This window comes from Ceratotherium simum, chromosome 13, assembly GCF_057802395.1.
Source record: "Ceratotherium simum simum isolate JZ-2026a chromosome 13, ASM5780239v1, whole genome shotgun sequence".
Lineage (NCBI taxonomy): Eukaryota > Metazoa > Chordata > Mammalia > Perissodactyla > Rhinocerotidae > Ceratotherium > Ceratotherium simum.
Window position 1 is genome coordinate 63825862 of NC_141912.1, and position 25136 is coordinate 63850997.

General features: G+C 38.5%; 1 protein-coding gene across 3 annotated transcripts in view; it reads left to right on the forward strand.

Annotated features, from left to right (window-relative positions):
* COL19A1 (collagen type XIX alpha 1 chain) overlaps window positions 1-25136 on the forward strand; it is a 297117-nt gene that overhangs the window by 157933 nt on the left and 114048 nt on the right. For all 3 annotated transcript variants that reach the window (XM_014782544.2, XM_087437889.1, XM_087437888.1), the window contains one exon: window positions 1883-1936. In XM_014782544.2, the coding sequence (XP_014638030.2) occupies window positions 1883-1936 (54 nt within the window). The remainder of the gene's footprint in view (window positions 1-1882; window positions 1937-25136) is intronic.

Genomic DNA, 25136 nt, shown 5'->3' on the forward strand with positions numbered 1-25136 from the left:
CATTTTATTAGTGTTTTGTGAAGGAGTCCAAAAGACTTGGGGAAACACTGAGGATTGGTGATTCGTGCAGAATTTTTTGTACTAATGAGTTTTGAATATTAGTTACAATAATTTATACTAAATTCTAACAACTTTAATCAAATGAAAGGTCTCTGAATGAAAAATTAAAATATGCCTATCACTTTTTTCTATTCAAAATAAAATTAGATGGAGAAATTATGCATGTTATGACATTTATGAAAATGTAGTTGCTACGAAAAAAACAGAAAAATGAATATATACATAATAAATAATTATAGGTCATCACAAGCACATCTGATGTTTTAGTTTAAAGTTAGCCACGACTTTTAAAGGAAAAGGTCATATTATAAAAATGAATCCTAATTATTTTTAAATTGGATAACAAAAGAACAAAAGAAGGTGAATTTAGATTTGTTTGACTATGTATGACTGGATTTCTCATTTATTCCAAACCGTTTAAGGCATTTACTATATGATCAGTTAAACATAAATATTTGTAGAACTCTTTGAAAAATTACTGCTTTTACCCAAAAACTTTTATTAGAGTGAATTGATTTCCCAATATGATTTTTTTCACTCAGGCATCATAGGTACATACCATGATGAACAAGACACAGATTCTACTGTGTTTCCTAGAGCCTGTTGAGAGAAACGGATCATTACACGAGTAATCATTTAAATAAATTTGTGATCAGCTCTTTAAAGAACAAGTACAAGGGACTGTGAGACTGTGAAACAAGGCGTCCGTCCCTTCACGTGGAAAATCAGGGAAGCTCAGGCTGGGTTTTCTCAAGATCAGTTTGGCGGTGATGTGGAGGATGGCGGGTCTGTGTCATGTGTCAGCTAGGAAGCTCTCACAGATGAGCAAGCAAGAAGTGAGAATGGGAGCAGCATAAATGGAGAGAAATCGATGGACCAAATATATTTTGGAGATACATCACCCAGACTTGGTAACTGGATGTGAAAAGGTAGTTTGAGAGAAGAAAGTATGGAGGACGAACTCTAGATTTCTGGCATGAGTGTTAGGAGGAGCATGTATGGGTTTCTTGAGTTGTATGGACTGGGAAGGAAAGGAGCCTAAATCCCCCTCACATCTAAAGGTTGAATAGGAAAGGAGGAGGCAGCAGGAGGGACTAAGAAGAAGCTTTCAGAGAGGCAACAGCTTAGCAATGACTGCTGAAGTTTTTTTAAAACTAGCAATATCATCATTTTGAGTGTCATGGTGAATTGGAATTCCCATGCAATATAACTATCTGTAAGAATCAGGAGACTTGACTTCCAGATTAACAGTACCTGGGATTTCCTGGGCCTTTATTATGACCTGAAAACATGATTATCTTCCCTACCGTTGACCATGTTATAAGACAGTATTAACTAATGTCTGTAATACTGTAAATCAAGTGTTAATGAATAGACAGGTTGAAACCGACGAAATAACCACGTGTTTTCTTAGAAGATACTTACAGAGCTACTCTCAACCAAAAATGTAGTTGTATTTATAGAGTTTAAATATATAAAGAGGGATATTTTTCTGCTTGCAAATATTGTTACCATTTATTTATAGTAGTTTGGTGAAACGTGGATCTGATCGTATGAGAGTCTTCACCGGGAGTGAACGTGGGGCCTGCCACCTGGCTTGGAATTGCCTTTTTTTCTTTTCTGGAGTTAACTACAAAGATAAACCAGTCAAAAAAGGACAATTCATCCTTATTGATATAGTACATAGTCTAACCTTGGAAAAGCTCGAATCACTTTAAGAGTTTTGTTTAACCAATTAAGTAGGTATTAATTTTCACAGCATTCTCTGTGAGGCAGGTGTACTTGCAATGGTCTATTAACATGTGTCCTTTTGTCCTCGTAGGGTCCCCTGGGGATACAAGGCCCCCAAGGCCCACCTGGAAAAGAGGGTCAGAGGGTAAGTAAGCTTGGAACAACTGCGGGCTTTACTAATCTCGGGCGACTTATTTCTGAACACAGATAATAATGAAACCAAAAGACAGCAAGCAGATGGGCATAACGAGAGTATCAACTATCCAAAGGCTGAAATTTGAGGTTTTGACAGAGCTTTTACAATCCAGAAAATTCCATGTATTTTCAAGATTGGCAGCACAAATGTAGAGATATAGTTTGGGTGAAACGAATTGACCATAATTTGATCTAGAGCAGTTGGTCATTTCTTGGAGTTTGAGTTAAGTTGATCTTTGCAGAGTTAGGTTAATGAGTGTGTTGGAGTTTCAGCTCGTTCATGAATTCTGTAAAGATTTTGGATGTTAACTACATTCTTTAGCCAAATGCAATTCTTGACATTAGTGACTCTTTGTAGCTGTCCTTTGTTTGCTATCTACTGCCTTAGAGATCAAACACATACACAGTAAGTGAGCGAATTGCACTTGCAGTGGGGAGTGTAGCAGTGCCCTTCTGTCTCCAGTCCGGTTAGTCATACTGTCCAGTGAGAGGAACCTGCAGGGATGGCTGGTCAGCTTCTCTTGAACACTGAGCAATGGGGCACCCCATTCTTGTGGTTTATTGTTATCACTATTTTCAAATTCTTTCAAAGTCTCAAAATATTTTGTGTTTTTTTTTCCTCGTATGATTATTAACTTCTGTTACCTTATAGATGAGGATTGTGTGACTCAGAGTTTAGGTGACTTGCCTAAAGTCAAAGAGCTGATAAAAAGTGCAGCCAGGACTTTGATCTGGGGCTTCTGACTCCAGATCCCATGTTCGCTTTTACCGTCCCGGTGTATTAACACAAAATCTGTTTCTTAGTCATTTTTATTTATTATTCCCCATTGTGCCCTCTGGCAAGTAGTCTGTTGCCTCAGATACAGAAGGGTTCTTCAAATATTTGAGGACTAGTGGTGTATTTCACACTGGCTTGCCTTTTACCGAGTTAATAAAATCCCAGTCCTCTTAACGCTTTCTCTTGTATGGATTCCTGACCCCCTAACATGCTGGTGGTCTTTCCCAGAAAACACTCATGGACCTTCTGGAGGTGTCAGGAATGGGGCTGAACATATCTGGTCTTATTTAGGGCAGGGGAAACGTGGCAAGGATGCCCTGCACCAGAGTCATGTACTTCTATCGCGGCCTGAGACTGAGCCACTGCTTCAGCTTTCGTTTAACTAACTCCTTCTGCTAGAGCACCTCTGTTTTCAGTTATTGTTTTTTTGGTGTTACAATGAAGATTTGATTTGGAAAAAGTGAACTGGATGATATCCAAGTTTCAGTTTATATAATTCTATGTCCAGTTTTATTCCCAACGGCCAATTTGTTGAAGACAGAAAGGCTTAATAAGTCTGGATGGCTAAGAAATTAAAGGAAAAGCTTGGTGAATAATGGCTAACATTTATGCACTACCTGTAATGTTCCAAATGCTTCATATTTATTATTTCATTCATTCCTCACAATGGCTGTATGAGGTGGGTTCTACTGTAATCCTCAGGGAGAAACTCAGGTGTTTAAGCAACTTGGATGGGACACATTGCTAGTGAGCAGAACTATGCTCATGTTTTGAAATTGTTTACAAAGTAGTTATATTTAGGTTCTCCCCTCAACACCTCTGTGTACAATTGCAGCTTCCCCTTCAGCTCTCAGCCCCTCTCTATCCAAGAGTTCATCAGTCCACCTGATCAAAGTTTTAAATAGTCTCAGGGAAAAAAATTACTTCCCTAGATCTATGCTTTTGAGGGTGCCTTAAGCATTTAACCAACTGGGGGCAGAGGACTAGATGAAATGGCCTTGTGAAGTTAATTTCCAAGTTTCTTATTCTGTCGTCTCACAGTGATGGCCAAGATGTCTATTGCATCTAGGACCATGTTTCTGAATTAATTTCTGTCTTCAGCATCCCCAAAACCTTTTCCTCCTAATAACTACCCCTTCCTGGAGACTGAGTGATAAATCATATCCCTAGTTAACATCCAAAATATATAAGGAACTCACGCACTCAACAGTGCAAAAACCAACAATCCAATTTAAAAATGGGCAAAAGACCTGCATAGACATTTATCAAAAAAATACATACAAGTGGCCAACAGGTATATACATGAAAAGGTGCTCAATGTCAATAATCATCAAGGAAATGCAAATCAAAACCACCATGAGATATTACCTCCCACCTGTTAGAATGGCTATTATAAGAAAGATAAGAGATAACAAATGTTGGAAAGGTTGTAGAGAAAAGGGACCACTTGTGCACTGTTGGTGGAAATGTAAATGGGTGCAGCCACTGTGGAAAATAGCATGGAACTTCCTCAAAAAATTAAAAATAGAACTATGGCCCAGCAATCTGACTTCTGGGTATATATCCAAAGGAAATGAAATCAGTATTTCGAAGAGATGTCTGAACTCTCATGATATAGAAACAACCCAAATGTCCATTGACAGATGATTGGATAAAGAAAATGCGATTACACACACACACACACACGCGCACACACACACACACACACACACACAATAAATGGAATATTATTCAGCCTTGAAAAAGAAGGAAATCCTGCCATTTGTGATAACATGGATGAACCTGGGGGACGTTACACTAAGTGAAATAAGCCAGACACAGAAAGACAAATACTGCATATTCTTCTTATATGTGGAATCTAAAAATGTCAAATTCATAGAAACAGAGAGTAGAATGGTGGTTACCAGGGGCTGGGAGGAGGGGGATATGGGGAGATGTTGGTCAAGGGGTACAAAGTTTTAGTTATACAAGGTAAGTAAGTTCTGGAGATCTAATGTACAACAATGAGACTAGTTAATATTGTATTGTATACTTGAAATTTGCTAAAAGGGTAGAGCTTAAGATCACCACACACATGCACACACAAAGGTAACTATGTAAGGTGATGGGTTTGTTAATTAGCTTGACTGTGGTGAATATTTCACAATGTACATCAGATCATCAAATTGTACAGCTTAAATATATACAATTTTTAATTGTCAACTATAACCCAAAGTAGAAAAATTATAATAATAAACAGATTTTTAGTTTCAACTCCAAAAAAACTTATACTCCCTAGGTATAGGGAGGTTTGACATGGAAATTATGGAGCCAGGTGGGTGAGGCTGGGTCAAGAGCATTACATCTGAATTCTTCCCCCTGTGGCAGACCTTTCTCTTCTTCTTCTTTTTTTAAATCTTGTGTGGTAAGAACATTTAACTTGAGATCTATCCTCTTAACAAATTTTTAAGTGTACGATGATATCACACTTTTGACATTTACTGACATGCAGTCAATTCAATGCTCCTCCTCTCATTTTAATGAAAACTCCTGCCAAGTCAGATCTTCAGCCATCCTGTTGCTGTGTGCTTGCCTCTTTGAATCACAGAGTAGTCCTTGGTCCTTGTCATTGTTAGAGTTCATCTTCTGGATTTTAGTCCCTAATACCATTCTATTGTGTTTTTTTCCCAGTGAAATAACTCCCAGCTTTATGTCACCTTAAAATTTAATAAGCCTACTCTCTAAGTCTTCATTCACATCATTAATAAATTCTGAATAGAACAGGGCCTGACAACTCTATGGAACACCAGCAAAGGCTACCATGGATATTCTTGGGGCATGAGCATCATCTCATGTACAAATATGTTTGAACCCTGCCTCCTTCCCACCCACATTTCTTAATTTGGCTTGTAAGATAATTATGAGAGTCTTTGTCAGACCAACTGAAATGAAAAAATATTCAAATGAAGCTTTTTCAAAATAATAATGCTGGGGCCGGCCCGGTGGCGCAAGTGGTTAAGTACGCGCGCTCCGCTGCAGCGGCCTAGGGTTTGCCAGTTTGGATCCCGGGCGCGCACTGACACACCACTTGTCACACCATGCTGCAGCGGTGTCCCATATAAATTGGAGGAAGATGGGCACGGATGTTAGCCCAGGGCCAGTCTTCCTCACACACACACAAAAAAAGAGGAGGATTGGCAGATGTTAGCTCAGGGCTGATCTTCCTCACAAAAAATAATAATAATAATAATGCTTCAAATTGAAATTGTACCCTATCAAAGCTTACATTTCAGAAGAAGGTAGGTTAAAGAATAAATTGAACTTATGTATTCTTCATGATAATTATGGAGGAATGTATTCAATTTGTAAAGTTCAACCACCATGTTATGCAAATTTATTCCATCTATAAAGAAGTCCAGATAATTTTATATTACTTTTATTTTATTCCTTTCAAGAGTAACGTAGTGTCAGAAGCTAAAGAATGTAATAGAATTTTAAAGATGCTGTTAGGCATGGTTTGTCATTATTACTACTGCTCTTTCAGAAATGTATTTATAGAGGAAAGTAGCTAGAGTAGGTATTATTGACATTATCCACATTTACAAATGGTTATTTCCAAATATACTCAGTGATTTATTCTGCTTTATAAGCTACTTGAAAGACAAGCAAGTTAATTTAAGAAATGAGCATTCTTATATATTTACATTTAGGTCCATCTTAGTGCCACCTTTTCTTCTCTGCTCAAGAGTTCAGTAGTGCTCAGCTCTTTTAGACATGTAAATATGTGTGTGTGTGTACATACTGAAAGCCAAGACCAGTAATTTTTCCATTTCATTGAAATCTGCAATAGAAAACAGTAGAAAAATCTATGAATTTAAAATTCTTTTTAACGACCCATTGCCAAGAATACTCTTGTATTTTGATTACAGGTGTTTGACCAGGAAGGAATTGACTATCATTAGGTTTATTGCAATGAAATATAAAATATGTGGCAAATCTTATGCACCTCACTCCTAGACATAATGTCTTTAAGGAAAGCAGGACATTTACTTTCAGACAAATCATTGACTTGTTGGTTTCCTCAATGAATAAATAGATAGTAGCTTCTACTCTACCAATATCTCACAATTATGATGAGTTTCAAACATGGAGTCACATGTAAACATACTTTGAAAAACACCAAACATTATAGAAACATGTTAATTTTACTAAGGCATAAGGATTCTGATTGATAAGTTCCTTTTATTTTTCTATTTAACCCTTTATGTAGAGTTTTCTATAAGCACAATAAGAACATTATTTTTTTCCAAGCATCACACCAAAATTATGTATGAAATTTTCATTAGTTAATTTTCTCCTTTTCACTCTCTTTTAATCTGCTAACTCTTAGATTGTAAAGTGTTCATTTAATAAAATATAGGAGTAGTATGCTTCTTGAACTTAAAAGCTACTCTTAACCTCAACAATGTGTGGTAGCACTAAATAACATCCGAGCTTTGCGAGATTTTTTTTTTCTTAATCTCTTGATTTTCTTCTTTGAATCTTTTATATGCCATTAAAATTTTTTTTTACTTTGTTATCTTTTTGAAGTCCTACAAGCAAAACATTTGGCTAGCACATTTTTAAGTCTCACATCCTTTATAGATTAACACAGTTTAAAAATCCAACTAATGTTGAGTTTTGACCCTAAGCCACGATGAGAATGTATCAGAGAGCAGTAGGGAGAACAGTGTGGAGACCTCTACCTGGAGGCCAAGAGGCTGTTCAGCCCATGACAAGGACAGAGGAGGGCCGGGAGGGGCCCAGGACACTGCAGGACAAGAAGTCAACAGAAGACAGTTTCAAGATGCACAGAGAGTTCAACAGGATTACAATTCGGAACAAAGTCAGGGAGAGATGTTGGATAAGAAAAGAGGTGGCTGGAAGTGGTGCCAGCTGAGAGAGAAGTTTAAGTTGAATAGTTGGGAGAATGTTAGAAACAAAAATTATAAGGAAAGGTGTGAGGGAATTAGAGGTGTTTATGAGGAAGAGGAGGCAGCAATGGGGAACCTGGTGGAGGGATAATGATGGGAACCGGCTGGAAGCCCAGAAAAGTATCTTAGTGGAAAGTGGAGTATTTCAGACTGCTGAGCATGTTCATAGATGTTTACATGAAACATCTCAAGAGAACTGGCATTTATGAAAATTTCCTCTAAGATATAGATTTCTTGTAGGATTTTCTAATATTCCTAATAGAATCTCCCAAAACATAAAAAAATAATTATTATTATAAGGGAACCCTGGATTTCTCCTTTGTGGTCACATCAAGCGCATGTCTGAATAATCTCAAGGTGGGAATGAAACTACCATGGGCTTTTTTAGAGAAATCGCTCTAGGCCTCCAAAAAAAATGTTTATTGGTGAATCAGCCACTTACTGTCCCAAACAGAAATTTGGTTGGTTGGACCAAAACGACACCTCACTCTTGCACTCTGTTGCTGGGTCCTAAACAGAAATTTTATGTTCCAAATTCCTTACAGTTTACGCCTCTGTCTTGCTCTCAATTTAGCCTCTTGGCCTGGGCCTGTCTTTTTTTTTGGCCCTCCAGGCAACTCCCCCCACCCCGGCCCCCTTTAATTGCCTCCTTCTAACATTTTTGTGCACATTTTACTTTCCCTTGAAGTGTTTGCTTCAAGCCGGCTTTGAAGCCATGTCTGGGATTGGGATTCCTTGCATCTAAACAACACAGAGATCCTGAGCCAACTGAGCCCTCACCCCATCAGGATGTGTCCCTTTGCACCAGCCCCAACTTGATGGCAAAGGAACTGAGTCATATTTCCTCCATGAAGTGGGAATCTGACGGTCCATCCTGCAAGCATACGGGAGGACCAGGCAGTCAGTATGTCTGCTGGCTTCTAGGGTCCAAGCATTGTGGGGTGTAATGGGGGGTTGTAGCATAGGCTCTGGGGCCAGACTTCGTGAATTTAAATCCCAGCTTTACCACTTGTTAGCTGTGTGATCTTAGGCAAGTTCCTCAGTCTCTCTGAGCCTCAGTTTCCTCATTGAGAAAATGGAGATTCTAATAATCCCTACCCACCAGATTGTTATGAGGAGTGGGCCGTGTGGGTGTTACCATTGTCGTGACTCTCAGCCCAGCCTGGGGATCTGAAGCTGTTTGTAAAAGGGAATGCAAGTACCTAACTCCAGAGTAGTGGGACTCGATTAAAGAGAATGTCTAACTGGTCAAGAAAAATGATTTAAGGTGAAATGACTGCTGTCCCTACCACTCCATTGAACCCATTTTACTTAACTTTTGCCTGAATTCTTACTTTATCTGGACGTCCAGGCCCATGTTCTAGTGCCCCAGGAGGTTCATCAGGCCCAGTGTTGATCCAGCCTCATACTAAAGTTAAGTATCTAAAAATATTTGCAAATATGGACTCAATTCTGTCCTTTTCCTTAGAGAAGCAGAGATGAGGATTGGTGTCCTCATCATGGAGTGGCTGAGGCCTTGTGTTTGTTTTGTGAATAAATTGTGCTGATCGTGTAAATTCACCAAGATGTTCATGGAAAAACACCTTGTTTTCCTTGTGGCTTGTTTGTTTCTGAACTGGTTTGTATGCTTTCCCTAAGATAACATGTTACCACACCAGGTCCGTTTTTGCCCGCCCCCCAGAGAGCCAATCACCAAGAAGACGAGATTGCAGCAGAGAGAGAAGTTTTATTAATCACAAGGCAGCCAAGTGAGGAAACAGGAGAATGAATCTCAAGTCCGCTTCCCCGAAAATAGGGACTCAGGAATATTTATGGGGTAGGGAGCATGGTGGTCTGAAATGATGGGAGATGAGGTAATTGACAATCTGTGCAAGCGTAGTCAGGCTTCAGGCCTCTTTGTAGGACACTTGTTCACAGAATGGCAGCATTAGCATGCCCTGAGGGTGGAGCTTTAACCTCCTGACGTCAAAAGGTCACTTACTGGACACATGTCTGCGTGGGCCCAATTGATGGGTTGGTGGTCTCAACTGGCTTGAAGTAGACAGGGGGTTCAGTTTCTGAAAAAAATAGCTCAAACACCCATTACCATCGTGACCCAGGCTCCAGGGAGACGTCATCTATAGGAACCTAGTGGGAGTCAGATAGCATATTGCTCAAACAGCACAGTTAACAATGGGCAAGTTTATCATGCAGATTTAAGTCCTCGCCTTCTGTTCTGATAAGTTTCTAGGTGAGGCCATCCCCCTCTTCTTCCTGGTACAGGGAAGAAGATACCGTTACAAATGGAGATTTCCTTTACAAATGTAAATGTTTCTTACAAAGGGCAACCAGAACTAAGAATGGGTTTAGCAAGGACTCTCTCAGATACCTGGAGATGTCTATGGTGATGGCCTGTTCTGGGGGCAGGCCTCCCGTCCTAAATGCTTTTGGTCAGTTAATGGGGGTGGGGGCCAAAGTGTCTTTCAGGCAGAGATATATTTTGAGGTGGCCAATTCCGATCCCCCATAGTTACTAGCTGCATAATCATCAATGGCTAACTGTTTGCTGGTTTCAAAAACAAGTGACATAAATTATGTTCTAATGATTCCTGAGTTCTATCAAACTCATACGAAAAAGGACATCAAAATCACTGCTCCTATGGGATCAGCACATCCTACAGGACTCATCTCAGCAAAATTTTCCTTAAGCTCATTTGTTTTTATGGGACCTGGCATAATTTCCAAGTGAAATTATGCCCCTATAGCATCGCCATGTTCAGTGAAAGCTTCAAAGAACATAGCAAACCAGTGAAGCAGGTCCAAACCGTCTCCCACGCTATGAAAAAACATCTCTTCTCACGTTAGGACAGCTTATTCCACGGTGCTGCCTTCACAGCGTTAGAGTGACCTCAGTTCCAATGGAGTGAGTTCAGGGCCAGTGAGTTCAAGTGTCTCTTGTTGCAATTAAGTTATTTTACACAGTCCTGAATTTTGGGGAGGAGCCTTATAAAGAAAAGAATGAATAGTAACAAATTTTCAGCTTCAGGAAGTAATTTGGTTAGTTGCACATTAAGATGAGAGGGAAACATAAGATTGTCTTCTTATCTTCATGTATTAAAACTGTGACATCGAGCTTTAAAATGCACAGTGGGAGTGTCCAGAATTCTGCTCACTCACTAAAGCTATGGCCGGTGTCCTTGTACCAAGAATTTGTATTGCTAACAGGAAAAAGTCAACAAATTATTTTAAATAATAGTTTTAATTCTGGTGTTAGGTAGAACATAAATGTATTTTTAAAAAGCATCTTTTTTGCTTGGATCCACATATAAATGTGTAAATATACATGTAAATAACATTTTAGAGGTTCTGCCTTCTACAACTAGTGGTTCATGTTTATTGTGCATGTTTTAAACTTCCTGGCAATCGGATGACATCTTTTCCATTTACTTCCTGTGAAATTTCCTAGGGATGTCTCCTTGAGGATACCTTGAGAGTTCACAAGAGATATCATCTTTGATCCTATCTGACATTTCTAGATGGGTAACTGGGAAATCGTATACTCTGTCCAGGTCCCAAGAGCTATGCAACTTTTCTCAGCACCTTACTTGAATTTACAAAACCAGTGAGATTCAGAGGATAAAAAGGATAAATCTGCATTTATCCCTTTGTTCCTGTTTGCGGAGCCCCATAGCAGGTTTTGGGGAACCTTCACTGTTGTTTCAGTACCTGATATTGCTGGCTTTGCCTTTACGTGCTGTCTTTCTAGAAACTCACTTACCATTTAGGATTATCTAGTTATCCCCAGTTTACCTATAAGACCATTAAAATTAACAGTTATGGAAGGCCAACATTATATAATTGATAAAACTCTTATTGAGTTAAATTAGCCACCTGGGTAGAAAAATATACTGTAGTATAATTTCTACCATGTAATAAATCATATGATGGTTTATTTTGCATTTATATTCTCTTTGTATGAAGTACCATTTCTACTAGGACTGTAGAGCATTCAAACACTATCTGTGTCATCATATATCGCATGCACAGATTATGCACATTTGTCATCTTATTCAGTTCTTTTTTTATGTGCTTTGTGTGCTACATGTTGTATGTGTGTATAAATAAGTAAATATAAAGTCTTCTATATGCTTCCATCATTTTATTTCCTATCAATGATTAAGTGAGAAATCAGTGTAGAATAAAGGATTACACAATAGTCTTCTTCCCTTTGTCATATGATACTTTGCTCAGAGCAAAAGTATATCACTCTGTCCTTTGCAAATTACCTTCCTGTGCTTGTCCTAAATGACGAGGTCCCAAATACAGTGTGATTTATTATTAAGCATGTGACTATACCATCAACTGTTTCACATAATAAGGTATGATTCAATACTTGTGAGACTTGTTAATAGCATTTCGGAGTTCTTGTGAGTTAGATGCTCCTCCAGATATAGAATCAGAATTTCAGAGAACTTTGAAAAAAAAGCTCAAGGAACGACATTGGTCATTCATTTGTACTTCACGATTTTCTACTGGGGTCCTGCCCCCCGATACTCCTGCTCACTCCAGCGGGGTGTCCCCCAAAGCTACATCAAATATAGTTTCTGAAGCGATGGAGTAAGGAAGGAAGAAGAGAAAGAGGCTAATACAGGTTAATGTCAAACAAATGTCCACAAGGGAGTAGTTGTGTCTTGAGGACAAGAATCCTCCACTTTGCCTCACACTCTGCCCAGAGAGAAAGGTAAATCACAGGCACAAGATGTTGGAGGCAACTTCTGGCTCAGTCTAACTAGAATCAGGTGAAAAAGAGACTGGTATGAGATGTAGGCCAGACTTGGTGAGAACAGGCCATCCCTCAGATAAAGCTAAGTATCGCAGCTGGTTAATGACAGTGTGCCTGTGGTCCATTGCAGTAAACGTCACTCTAATTAGTGAGTGTCTGCAGTGCACTTGGAGCAGAAGACTCATGGTGCCCTGGGAAGGCTGGAACAAGAAAAAGAGACTGTAAACAATGGTTGTGTTTCAATAATACTTACATAGATCGTTAAACCACAAGGAGCTGAGGTTCTTACTCATTTAAATGGAGGGTTAAATGAAACTATTTCTTTTGTAACAGAATAGCTTTATAAGCTATCTCTGTTTTGTGAATTAGTAAAGAGGAAATGTCTCATATTTTTCAAATAGGATGCTGACTCTGAATGGCTTATTTATTTATGTGAATAGATCCCAGAGCTGGTCTCTGCTGTGGAAGAAGAATGCCATCTCATGGGGACTCCTTCCAACTGGAGACACCCAGTCTCTGAGGTCTGGAGAGGCTAGGAGCCACTTCAGAAGGATGGGCCTGGGGAGGCGGGGGGGGCAGGGAGGCGAACCATTTCAGGGACATCAAATTGTCACATTTTAGAGTTGAAGGGAACTGTAGTGTCATTCCAGTCCACAAATAAGGAAACTGAGGTCCAGAAGTATTCAGCAGTTCTCCAAGGCTGCAGGGCTATTAATCTCTCTAACTCTTCTGTATAAGAAGAAGCACCCACTGTCTGTTTTGTGGTTCCATACCAAAATCGAGATTTGCATGTCTTTGAAAGGGAGAATATTGAGAATTTAACCAAAGCCACTTTATTTTTCTAATTGGGACCACACCTTATAAGGGGCAAATGTGGATAGGTTCAGTTGGTCCTTCTGTGGTCTCCACACATTGTAAAGAGTTCACGTTCTGTCCCCAGGCCCTGCGTATCCTGTGCCAACAGTTGGGAACCAGCATTGCCTCGTCAGCGGGGAACTGGGAAGGGAGTCAGAGCTGTTCTTCCAGCTGTAGGATTGGATTAATTTGTGACTTCAGCCAAGTCACTCAAGATTCTAATCTAAATTTATCTGTTTCATCACAATTTAGCCCTCAGGTCTTTTACAGGATTAAGCCAGAAGCACTTTGAATACACTCTGGTGACAGGTATTCTATGAAAGAGTCATAAATGTTACCTCCTTAGCCACAGAAACACTTAAAGAGAATGGAAAAGGAGAAGGCACTTTCCACCAAAGTGGTGATATGCTAATACTCCTGCATCTGTATCTTTATTCAGAACATCGATGGTGCTGGACACATTAGTAGCTATTTGGTACATTTATCATTGGAAATGTCAAGTACAAAGTCATTTATCCATTTGGGACACAGTGAATATATATGTGGGTGGCTGCCAAAACCAAGAATTAATCACAAGTTATTAATCAATTTGGGAAATATAAACTTATAAGTTTTCATAAATGCAAAACATTTGGAACATGAAACATTTTTATGGCCTATTGACTTTGAAAGCTGGCAAATGATATTTCTAATAAATAACACAAGACCTCGACTTTGTGAAACCCCATAGTATTTTGAGTTACCTTAGGCGATCGCACAAAATCCTCAAAGCCAGCTTAACTTCATAGCACTTTAGTTTCTTTCAAATTGAAATATGTTATATTTCAATTCTCAGGGGAGAGTAGAGCTATTGTAAAATAAATGTGATGTAACAGTTCTAAGAAAAGTTGAGATTTCTCCTTTATGGGATGTTAGTACTTTATGATACTCTTATTTCTAAATTTCTTGGTATGATAGTATTTAAGTAGTTCTTGAATTCTGCAGAAATAACTTAGAAGCTACTTTTTCTAATTTTCCTTAAAAACTAGCAAACTTTTTTCCCTGGATTTTTTCATGAATAGTTATAGATACATTCGACATCCATTTGACATTTTTATTATGTTCAGCAAAAACATATACATATATGTATGTGTATATATCTGTCTGTGACTATATCATTGTGTTTTTTAAATTCGTAACTGTACACAACATATGCTGTGACCACTATATTATGTTGTCATTTGTGATTCTTAAATCACTAAACAATGCACGCCTTGAACACTAGCAAGGATTGTCATTTGTATTTGTATTGTCAGAGATATTAACAATGTGTCTATGGGACCGTGAGAAAGAATATCTAAAAGTATATTTAATGCCTTAAATGCACATAAAATTCAATAATGTAAACACATATAATTTATATGCATTCAATAATAATAATATATTTTTATTCGATAATAATAATTCCTTAAGAAAATTAACCCTAGAAAATATAATGAAAATGGCAAAATACCATGAAGGAAGCGTCTATGCTTTTCTGCCATACTGAAGGCCATCACTTCACACTCTCTGTCCGCTGTGTGTTTTCTACAATGTTCCCAGTCTTTTGCAGAGACATTTCAATAGCATGCATTTAAACTGTGTTTAAATTTAAACCTTTCAATTGTTCACTTATCTGATCATGTTTATAGTTTATCGTCAAAAGAATTTGAGGATCTTATAAATGCGATCAAACCAAAATCTCTACACTGAGAGGAAAAGACAAGAGCTAATTAATAGAAACTTGGAAGAAGAAGAAAATAAGCAAAAACACCTATATTGAGGGAAGCAACTACATTTGAACAAAAACCTCCTCTTGGAGAGATCTGAGAGCCTCTTTATTTACTCAAGAATCAGTTGAGGGCCTGTTTTGTGTGGGGTACCATGGAAGGTGGCTCAGGTCAGGTTTCCCTAAAAGCAGAATCTAAGATGGGATTCTTGCACAAATGATTTTCAGAATAGGCCTGTAAGAGAGTGAGGGATGCAGAGAAAGGAGAAGGAAAAATGCAGTCAAACATGGTTTCAGAAGTCTATGCTCAGCCTGATCTCACAAGGCGCTCTGGAGCATCCAGCATTTATCCAACGTGGGGTAAGGGGCTAGGCTCTGATACCCACCAGCCACACTGGGTGGGAACAGGGGCAGTAACTGCTCAGGTATCTGCAGCAAGGCAGCTCCTGTAGACTAAGGCAAACCTCTGGAGAAGGGTGCAGGTGGAAACCGTCAGCAGCCAGCACCCATGGGAGCTGGGCCCAAGCCTGGGACCCACAGCGTCTGCACCAGAGGTGGGATAAAACTCCATCCTTAATGCTACCAATGCAGAGTCCTCAATGGCTTTGAGCGGAAGTGAGGATATGATGAAAACTCTGATAATATTAACCTCACCACAAGAGAGACAGAGACAGAGACCCAGCGACAGACAGAAGGAGTGTGTGTGTGTGTGTGTGTGTGTGTGTGTGTTTTATATTGAAGCAGATGAAGAACTATTCTTTTAGTCTAATCAATAAGTAATAAAAGACTAACCTCAGGTCTTGCTTTTGAAAACAAAGTGAAATGACCAGATGGGGCAGACATCAAGGAGGGAGAATGAGCAGAGACCAGACAGTGGATTTATGTATCAAAGTGATTACTGAAGCACCAAATCTGAAATGGAGATGGTGCTTTAACAGAGTAGAAAACACTGGAGGAAAACATTCTTTTGGAGATGAGTTAGTTTGAAACCTATAGCTTTAGAGCTGCTGAGAGGCTCTGCAAATGGAAATGCACCAGCCGCTTAAAGTCTAGATGGAGAGCATAAGGAAAAGGACAGAGTTTACGATTAGGAAGTCATCAAGTTGTGGGTGATACTGAAGCCACCAGAGTGGGCAGGATGGCCAAGAGAGAGACTGTACAAAGAAAAGAGCTGAGGGCAGAACCTTGAAATTAGGATAAACCTATGTATAGGAGTGGGTGGGGAGGTGAATGAGAAAGTTAAAAATATAGAGAAATACATTAAGAGAAAAGTTCTGAAAGGGACAGGGTGGTCAACTGATTAGAAATTCTCCAGAGTTGTCAGGGAGGATGGGGTCTGAGGAAAAGCCGTTCGTGATCTTGAACGAGGCTGTTTCTGAGTGGCTGTGCTGGGCAGAGGCGGACGTGACGCTTCACAGGTCTCAGGAGGGTAGTAGGTGTTGAGAAAGTCAGGGGATTCTGGACAATTCTTTTCAGAAGCTGAAGTATAGAGATAGCATAAGATCACATTTGGAGAGGTCAAGAAAAAGATTTTTTTTCTTTAATTGAATACATTTGCAAACTGAGGCAAGGAAGTCAATGAATAGGGAGAAACTGAAGTTGCAAGCAACATATACTTGTTATATATGTTATATATATTAGATTATAATAATAAATCATCCAGAAGTAGCAGAGGAGATTGAAAGATAAGGCTCGAGTGTATGTATGGGTCAGCACCTCTGCCTTGAGGACACACGGGCAGAGAGCAGGGGTGTGGACGCTCACTTTGGGGCAAAGTGGGAATCAAGGCTTATGCACATTCATCTCATACAGAAATAATTTTTCAGTGCAGATATAATTTCATAAAACTCTTGCTGTTTCAGAGGCATTGATCTCAAGATTGTTCATAGTTTTCAGCCCAGTGAAATTTATAGCTACTGCTTTCTTCCTTCACAAGCAGCAAGCCCAACCCAGTCAAGTAAGAGCAGAGAGAAACAGCGAAGCAGAGAAAGTCAAACTGATAAAGGGGGAGGGACGGGGCCCTGGGGGAAGAAAGAGTCTATTATTGCAATTTCAGAGCTTTGCTGGATTCTTCAAGCAGCTGGTGACAGTGTAGGCACTTCATTTCACTCCTATCTATGCCTCTTTTCCTTTGTAAATTACCAGTGGTATCTTAGAAGAGTATTTCTATCATCAGCCATTTGTTTGAATTCATTTATTTTGTTTTATAAATCCATTTTGCTAGAATACAATTCTAACTTCTTGGAAAACTTTGTTTTATTGGTATAATGTAAGTGATGTCAGAGTAAAATATTGCCAAAATTAAATTGTTCTTATCTTTATTGCTTTTGGCAGTTTTCACTTTTCATATCCCTGTACACATTCTGTAAATTGTCATTTATTTTTTTTCTCAAATGATATAAAATTTCTGAAGCATGCTAATTAAGTAGAATTCCCGAGCTAGGGAATGTGCAGAGACTGGTTTACTACATAAGTGGTCCTGCCTGTGTCGTTTTACCAATAATCCTTGTGGTTATAGTTATCAATTTTTGTACACTATACTGCTAGCTTATTATGGGCTTAAAATCCTTTTCATTGGAAACTGATGGTGTATTTTTCTGCAGTTGTTGCCATAGAGATAAAAACCTTTTCAAAGTAAAACAGAGATTGCATAAAATTACTAATTCAGAAGAAGTTATGCTTCTAATTTAATATTGAAAATGGTGCTCTATTCCCTTTCTTTTTTATTTTGTCAAAATTGCATGTCTTGAGTGTGTCTAATGTACTTTTATTAGATAATTTCTAGTATGAGAAAAAATGAAGCAAAAAATGAAATAGGTGAATTCCCTACAGCATTTAGTGGGATGAGCCTTTCATTTTTAATCTTTTATTCTTAAAACTTACAACATTTCATGCTCCACCCCCATTCTCCTTCTTTATAGTCTGCTATTGAATTTCAAATCTAATTACCTATAATGGGTTTTCTTAAAAACAATCTATTTGCTTTCTTTTTCTGCCACATCATTGTCACAATTAGACACATTTCCTAGCAATAACACAATTGCAAAGATGAACAAATCTATGAAACTTTCTTAGATCTTATTACTGTTCATGTTCAGATTTTGAACATCTTGTTTACTTCCCTTGAAAAATAAAATTAGGACACTCTTGGAAAATATTCTATGACTTAAAATTATTTTACTTAATCAACCTCAAGTTGATTCTATTACAAAAATTTCAGCATCATCACTTTTTTTTTTTAAGATTTTTATTTATTTATTTTATTTCCCCCCAAAGCCCCAGTAGATAGTTGTATGTCATAGCTGCACATCCTTCTAGTTGCTGTACGTGGGACGCGGCCTCAGCATGGCCAGAGAAGCAGTGCGTCGGTGCGCACCCGGGATCCGAACCCAGGCCGCCAGCAGCGGAGCATGCGCACACAACCGCTAAGCCACGGGGCCGGCCCCAGCATCATCACTTTCTAGAGACATTGGAATGAGCTACACCAATACTAAGAGTAATGATTAATTAGGTAGGGAAGAGTCAGCCAGTGGAACCGGAGTCGTGGGGGCTGTACCTGCGGCAGCCCTGGGAGAACTATGTGATGAAGAGGGAGGAAAAGAGGACAAGGTCAGAGAAATAGACCCGACCTTACCTGCATTCCTCATTACCAACCTGTGTTTGCTGTCTATGAAAGCACAGACCACTATCCACCTTGTTAAAAGAATTTAAAGAATTGAGAGAATTGTCCCCATAAAAGAGATAGGAGTTAATAAACCATGGTGTTTGTAGTACAGTGCTACTCAAGCATGGTGCTCCGACAAACTGTTACTGGACCATGATCAGTACAGAAACTGAGAATACGTGTTTAGAAACTTTTGTAACAATTTAGTATTGCTCTGTGGTCTAAGCATGTAATTACTAGACTCACTCAGTAGAACAGGCTGCAAATGAGCTGGTGAGTTGTTGAACGCACACGGAGAGTCATGGGGTGCTGGCTGCCCGCAAGTCATGACAACAGGGCTATGTCTCAACATGTGGCACTTTAAAGTTAGCTTGTCAACTGTGATCCACAAAAATCTGAGAAAATGTAATCATTTATTTTTATAAATTATTTATTTTAATTTTTTAATCAAGCTGGGAAGTAAAATTTATATTATTTATTTTTAACTCTAACTAACTAATAGTGAAACAAGCTCCACGGGATTTTTTTGACAGATATGTTCAGTAGAAATAAACTAACTGATGGCCATGAAGTGATAGCACAGAAATGAAGATCAAAAGAATTGATGCTAGTTTTGCTAGGAAGTGTGATCACTCGTATCCTGAGTTCAGTTAATTGATGGTGAAGTATTAAGTCATAGCATGTTATTTGCAGAGATGGGCTGGCTAATGAAGCGATGAAACCATCAAAATGTCAGCAACATTTACACACAAAACATAAATAAGTGGAAAACCAAAAGAATTTTGAAAGAATGCACGTTGACTTAAAAAGCCAATTGAAGCAAATGCTCGATACTTTGTATTTAAACATTAGAGCTTTGGAAATGTCTTATAAAGTAGCACTTTGGATTGCTGAGACTGAAAAATAAACATACAATTGCTGAGGCATTAGTGAAAGATGACATCAAAAATATTTGCTTTGAAATATTGAGTGAATATGTGGCAAAGATTCCATTGCTTGACATATTAAAAAAACTAGCTAATGCCAACTCAGAGAACAAACAAAACTGGCGAAATATTTTCTCTGCATCTTGACAAATGCACAGGTAATGCTTCTGTGGCAGTTTGTTTGGTATGTGTGCGGTTGTAGATGATGGTGATTTAAAGAAGAATGTTTTTCTTCAGCTTCGTAGCCAACAAATATAACTAGCTCTGAGCTGTAGAAACTATGAGGGATGGCATTGTCAGCAAACACGGTCTGGAGTTCAGCTTTCGTATGGGAGTATGTCCTGATGGTGCAGCTGTGGGGCCAGGCACACGTTCTGGAGCCGTTACCCTGATTCAGGAGCTGCGCCCGAAGGTAAGCCAACACACCACTTCCTTCATCAGGAAAGTCTGCTAACAGAGAAAAGTCATCTGAATGAAACAATAGGCTCATGACGTGGTCAGAATTGTGACTCTGTAAAGATTCATATGTCAAATGTCAAATTTGAGATTTCTTTTATTTTGAGTCCATATGGAAAATGGTCAAAATGGTTATTATTGCATACTGAGGTATGATGGTTATCAAGGAGAAAAATTTTGTCAAGAACATTGGAATTACAGAATCAACTCGTTTCTGCAGATTAAGAAACCAGTGGCTTAGCTGGGAAATACAAATCAAAACCACAATGAGATATCACCTCACACCTGTTAGAACGGCTATTATCAAAGGCTATTATCAAAAAGACAAAAGATAACAAGTGTTGGTGAGGTTGTGGAGAAAAGGGAACCCTCGTGTGCTGTTAGTGGGAATGTAAATTGGTGTAGCCACTATGGAAAACAGTATGAAGGTTCCTCAAAAAATTAAAAATAGAACTGCCACTTGATCCAGCAATCCAACTTCTGGGTATTTATCCAAAGGAAATGAAAACAGGATCTTGAAGAGATATCTGCACCTCCATGTTCATTGCAGCATTGTTCACAATAGCCAAGATATGGAAACAACCTAAGTATCTATCAATGGATGAATGGGTAAAGAAGATATGGTATATATGTATATACAATGGAATATTATTCAGTCATGAAAAAGAAGAAAATTCTGTGGTGGACAACATGGATGGACCTTGAGGGCATTCTGCTAAGTGAGATAAGTCAGACAGAAAGACAAATATTGTATGATATCACTTATGTGTGGAATCTAAAAAAGCAGGACTCATAGAACAGAGACTAGAATGGTGGTTACCTGGGACTGTGGGGTGGGAGAAATGGGGGGGCAGAAAAAAGAAACCAGTTTCTTCTCGCCTTTTAAAAAATGCAATTTGGACACTTTGACAAACAGACTTGCTTATTTGCCTATCTTCAATATTTTTAATAATATAATACTTCCATGCAAAGAAGGAATGCAGTGTTCTTTTCAATGACAGAAAAAAAATTGAAGAGCAAAAACTGAAGTTTTTACAGAGAGTTACAACATATTCCCATAGTTTTACAACAATTATCAAAGAAATAAGTGATGATCTTGATATTCTCCATCAGTAAGAATTGTCACCAGATATTTTAAAAATTGGATAAGATGTTTTAAATTTTATTTTCCATAAAAATAAGATTCATATATAAGAATTCCAGGATGCCAAATTTGTTTTTAACTAAAAGATAATTTAAGTTAAACAAAAATTTATAAAGTAGACTGCTGGCTACTAATGAAAGACTGAAGATGAATTTTGAAAATACAGCATCATTTACCCCATTTTTTATAAAAGTTATAATGAATCCTCTTCTGAGTTTGCTGAAGCCAGTGTGGAATATCTCGCTCCATTCCCTTCAATATAACAGAGGTTAAGCTGATTTCTCCGCTGAATGTCGTTCAACAAAACAATGAAGAACCGTAGATAAAAGCTATCCCCACAAGCAGTGTTATCAGTTCAACTTAGGTTAGATACATTCACGAGCACAAAGCAAGCTCATTTTTTTCACTAAAAACGCTAAATACTGGGTTGGGCCCAGTGGCGTAGTGGTTAAGTGTGCGCGCTCTGCTTCGGTGGCCCGGGGTTGGCAGGTTTGGATCCCAGGTGCAGAACTATGCACCACTCATCAAGCCATCCTGTGGTGGCGTCCCATATAAAGTGGAGGAAGATGGGCACGGATGTTAGCCCAGGGCCAGTCTTCCTCAGCAAAAAGAGGAGGATTGGCAACGGATGTTAGTTCAGGGCTAATCTTCCTCACCAAAAAAAAAATTGTTAAATACTGATATAATAGTGTTCATTTGTTCAAAGAGTGTATATAGACATTTAATATGGGGAATTGCCATTTCCATCATAACTTTGTGTTTCATTATACTTGCAAAACGACAGAGTTCCAGGCATAACAGTGAATCTTCATCAGCATACATGCCCACTTTCAACAATGTGTACAGTTTGTAATTGTTTTCCTTTTTTCCTCTGGTATGTTTGATTATATTTATTAAAGTGTACTTTTATGTCTATTGAATCAATTAATAAACATTGGGACTTATACTTTGTATTTCTTTATTTCATTTTTTTCTAGTAATTTGATTTTATTAAATTTTATAAAAGTATTGGTCCACAACAAATTGGAAATTTTAAAAACTAGTCTTCCACATAAAGTTAGAGGAGCATTAATTTAGTGAGTTACGTTGGCTATAGGCTAAAACAGTAACAACGAAAACTTTATCACCAGCAGAAAGAATTCCTTTTATTTAAGTGTTACTAATTAAGCTTTTTCAAATAGTTGAACCTTGTAATAATTAAGAGAAATGAGCACTCAGCCAGGTCAACTCTAGGAATTAACTCTTAAAATATGCAATGAGTTCTCAGAATGTAGGCAACCACGTTCTATATAAAGTAAGGGTAACATGTTTTACTGTCTGCTCTGCTTTATTCCTGGCTCTGCCTAGATCAGTTCTCCTGGAATCTATATGCAGGTCAAGACAACTAGTGGGGCTAAAAGTGATTTTGTAAATTGAGTCTCTGAAAAATATTATAAGAGGAAAATGCTTTCCTCCCTCACTCTTGGCTTTCTCCCTGGGCAGATCAAATGGAAGTTAATGGGTAAAGTGTGAACAATAGTCTGACTTATCTTTTTAAGATCTGTGGGTCCCTTTTACACAATGTGATGGATTTAGGTGTCTAAATCCATCAGGATTTAGGAAATCCTGAAGGAAATCAGGAAAACAAGAAGATACAGTTGAAGGTGTCCAGGTTGGGGTCGGTGAAGAGAGCTAACTTCAGAGCCCAGCTTAGCTCGTGCTAACTAGCTTTCTTTGGGTGAAAGCAACATGCCTAATTTTGGCATGCTAAAGCAGACTTGGTTACAAAACTGCAAAATTTTAGATCATCTCATCAGTTGTAGGTGCTATATTATAGCAATAACAATAATATATGCAATATGATAGCAATAAAAATAGTATGTATGGTAATTCTGTGTTATCTTGGTTACTCACAACATCCTGTGTTAAGGGTTATTCTCTCCACTTTTCAGATGAAGGCATTGAGGTTTAAAGAAGTTAGAGAGACCTGTTCAGAGTAACAGAGCAAGAAATTGTTAGAATTGGGTTCTAACCCAACTCTGTTGTCAAATTCTGGTCCCACAATAGCCACAGTTTTCAAACTGTGTCATGATCCTTTAGCAGGTCAGAAGTCAACTTAGTGGATCACAATCAGATTTTATTTCTTAAGAATTAGACAGATACGATAGAATATACACAATAGTTTAACCAATGTGGAGAAAAAGGGTGATTTCAGAGACCACACTTAACGCTGGTACAGAAGCTTCTCTGCCTATTTGTTTCTGCAGAGCCCCCTCTCTGTCTTGGGGCTACCTCGATCCCTGCCCTGCTGCCCCCTTCCTCTTCCTTCTGTCTGTTGACCACAACTTGTGTACGTGAGTGCTGGCTGGTGGGTGAAGGTGCTTCTCCTGCTGTAGAGCGGCCTGGGTGGTGGTAGCCAGAACAACCTACAATCTTGCCAATGGAAGGAGGGCCATTCACCATTTGATCAGTTCGTGCCTTGTATGGAGATCCAGTTCCTTAACATTTCATTAATAAAATGTTAACCTATGCATCACTTCACCAACAAAAACCTTCAAAGTTCACAGTTTCTGGAGTCATGCATACTCCTGGGTGAGCCCCAGCTCTGTGACCCGGCATGCTACCCAGCCTCTCTGAGCCTGTTTCTTCAGTTATACAACAGAAATGACACTAATGATGCCTAGCCCAAAGTTGTGATTAGGAAAATATATATGTAAAGTAGCCAGTACAGGGCCTATCACACACCGGGTGCTCAATAACTACTAATTATGACACCAATCTTACGATATTAATTCCCAAGTTTTGAGCACAATAAAATTCGCTAGCACTAAAATCATGGCAAACATTTAGTGCTTCTTTTAGAATCCCAGAGACTTTTGTGGATTTGTCACCTAGCATAGCTGCCCTGAAGAAGTGTGACCAGTCAACAGGTGCTTGGAGGCTGAAATCCCACCCATGCCCCACAAACCAACTGTCTGCCCCAGTGTAGGGTTGCAGCCACCAGGAGGAGGGTGCCTCTTTCTCCTTAGCACAAAAGCACTTTATCAGCTGACTGGTGGCCCCGTCTCCTGGGTCATCAAAGTTAGTTAGCTCTATCCTATGGGAGCGTTGAAGTGCCATTTGCTGGACTTTTCCATTTAATAAAGTGCTAGATGAATAAACTTTTACTGTAATTGGTTCCCCCCAAAATATTTGTACTTCTAATGGTATTCTAGAACATTTTGAGAGGTTCTTCTCTTTGTCATCATACAGACACTTATAAACTCGAGCCACATATCAGGACTAAACTATTTATAACATAGGTTGACAAAGTATTTTTTGAAATGTTTTATGGACTGCAAATGTTTCATAAGGATTCTCATCCCTTCTCCTTCCATTCCTTGATGTTATGAAATGTGACAGAAGGCTTTTTTAAGGTCACCATATATCTAGCTTATTGAAAACAGATATTCTACTTCAAAGCTCTAAGAAACTGATACTTTGGATCAGTAAAACCCAGATTTAATTTCAGCTTCCTCGGTTTACATTTTAAACTCCATTTAAAAATATTTGCCATTATTGTGCTATTAGAGAGACCACTAATGTTTTTTGTAACTGGAAGTCCCTTATGATCCCCAATTAGGTGTTTTAAAATTTAGCTGCATAAATTGAAATACTGGAAGTAAATTATGCTATTGCAACACTTCCCATATGTTAATAATTGAATTAACAATTTATAGGATGAAGTTTTTCTAGCAGAGAAAAACAAAATGATGCTAAATTCCTGGATTTTTTGGGTCATTAGTTCTTGTCTTGGGTGACTTGAGCAACACTAGGCCTCAATATAGAAAACTTGAAAAAAACAATTGAAACTTTGCCTTATAATAAACAGCCTTGCACTTTTGATAC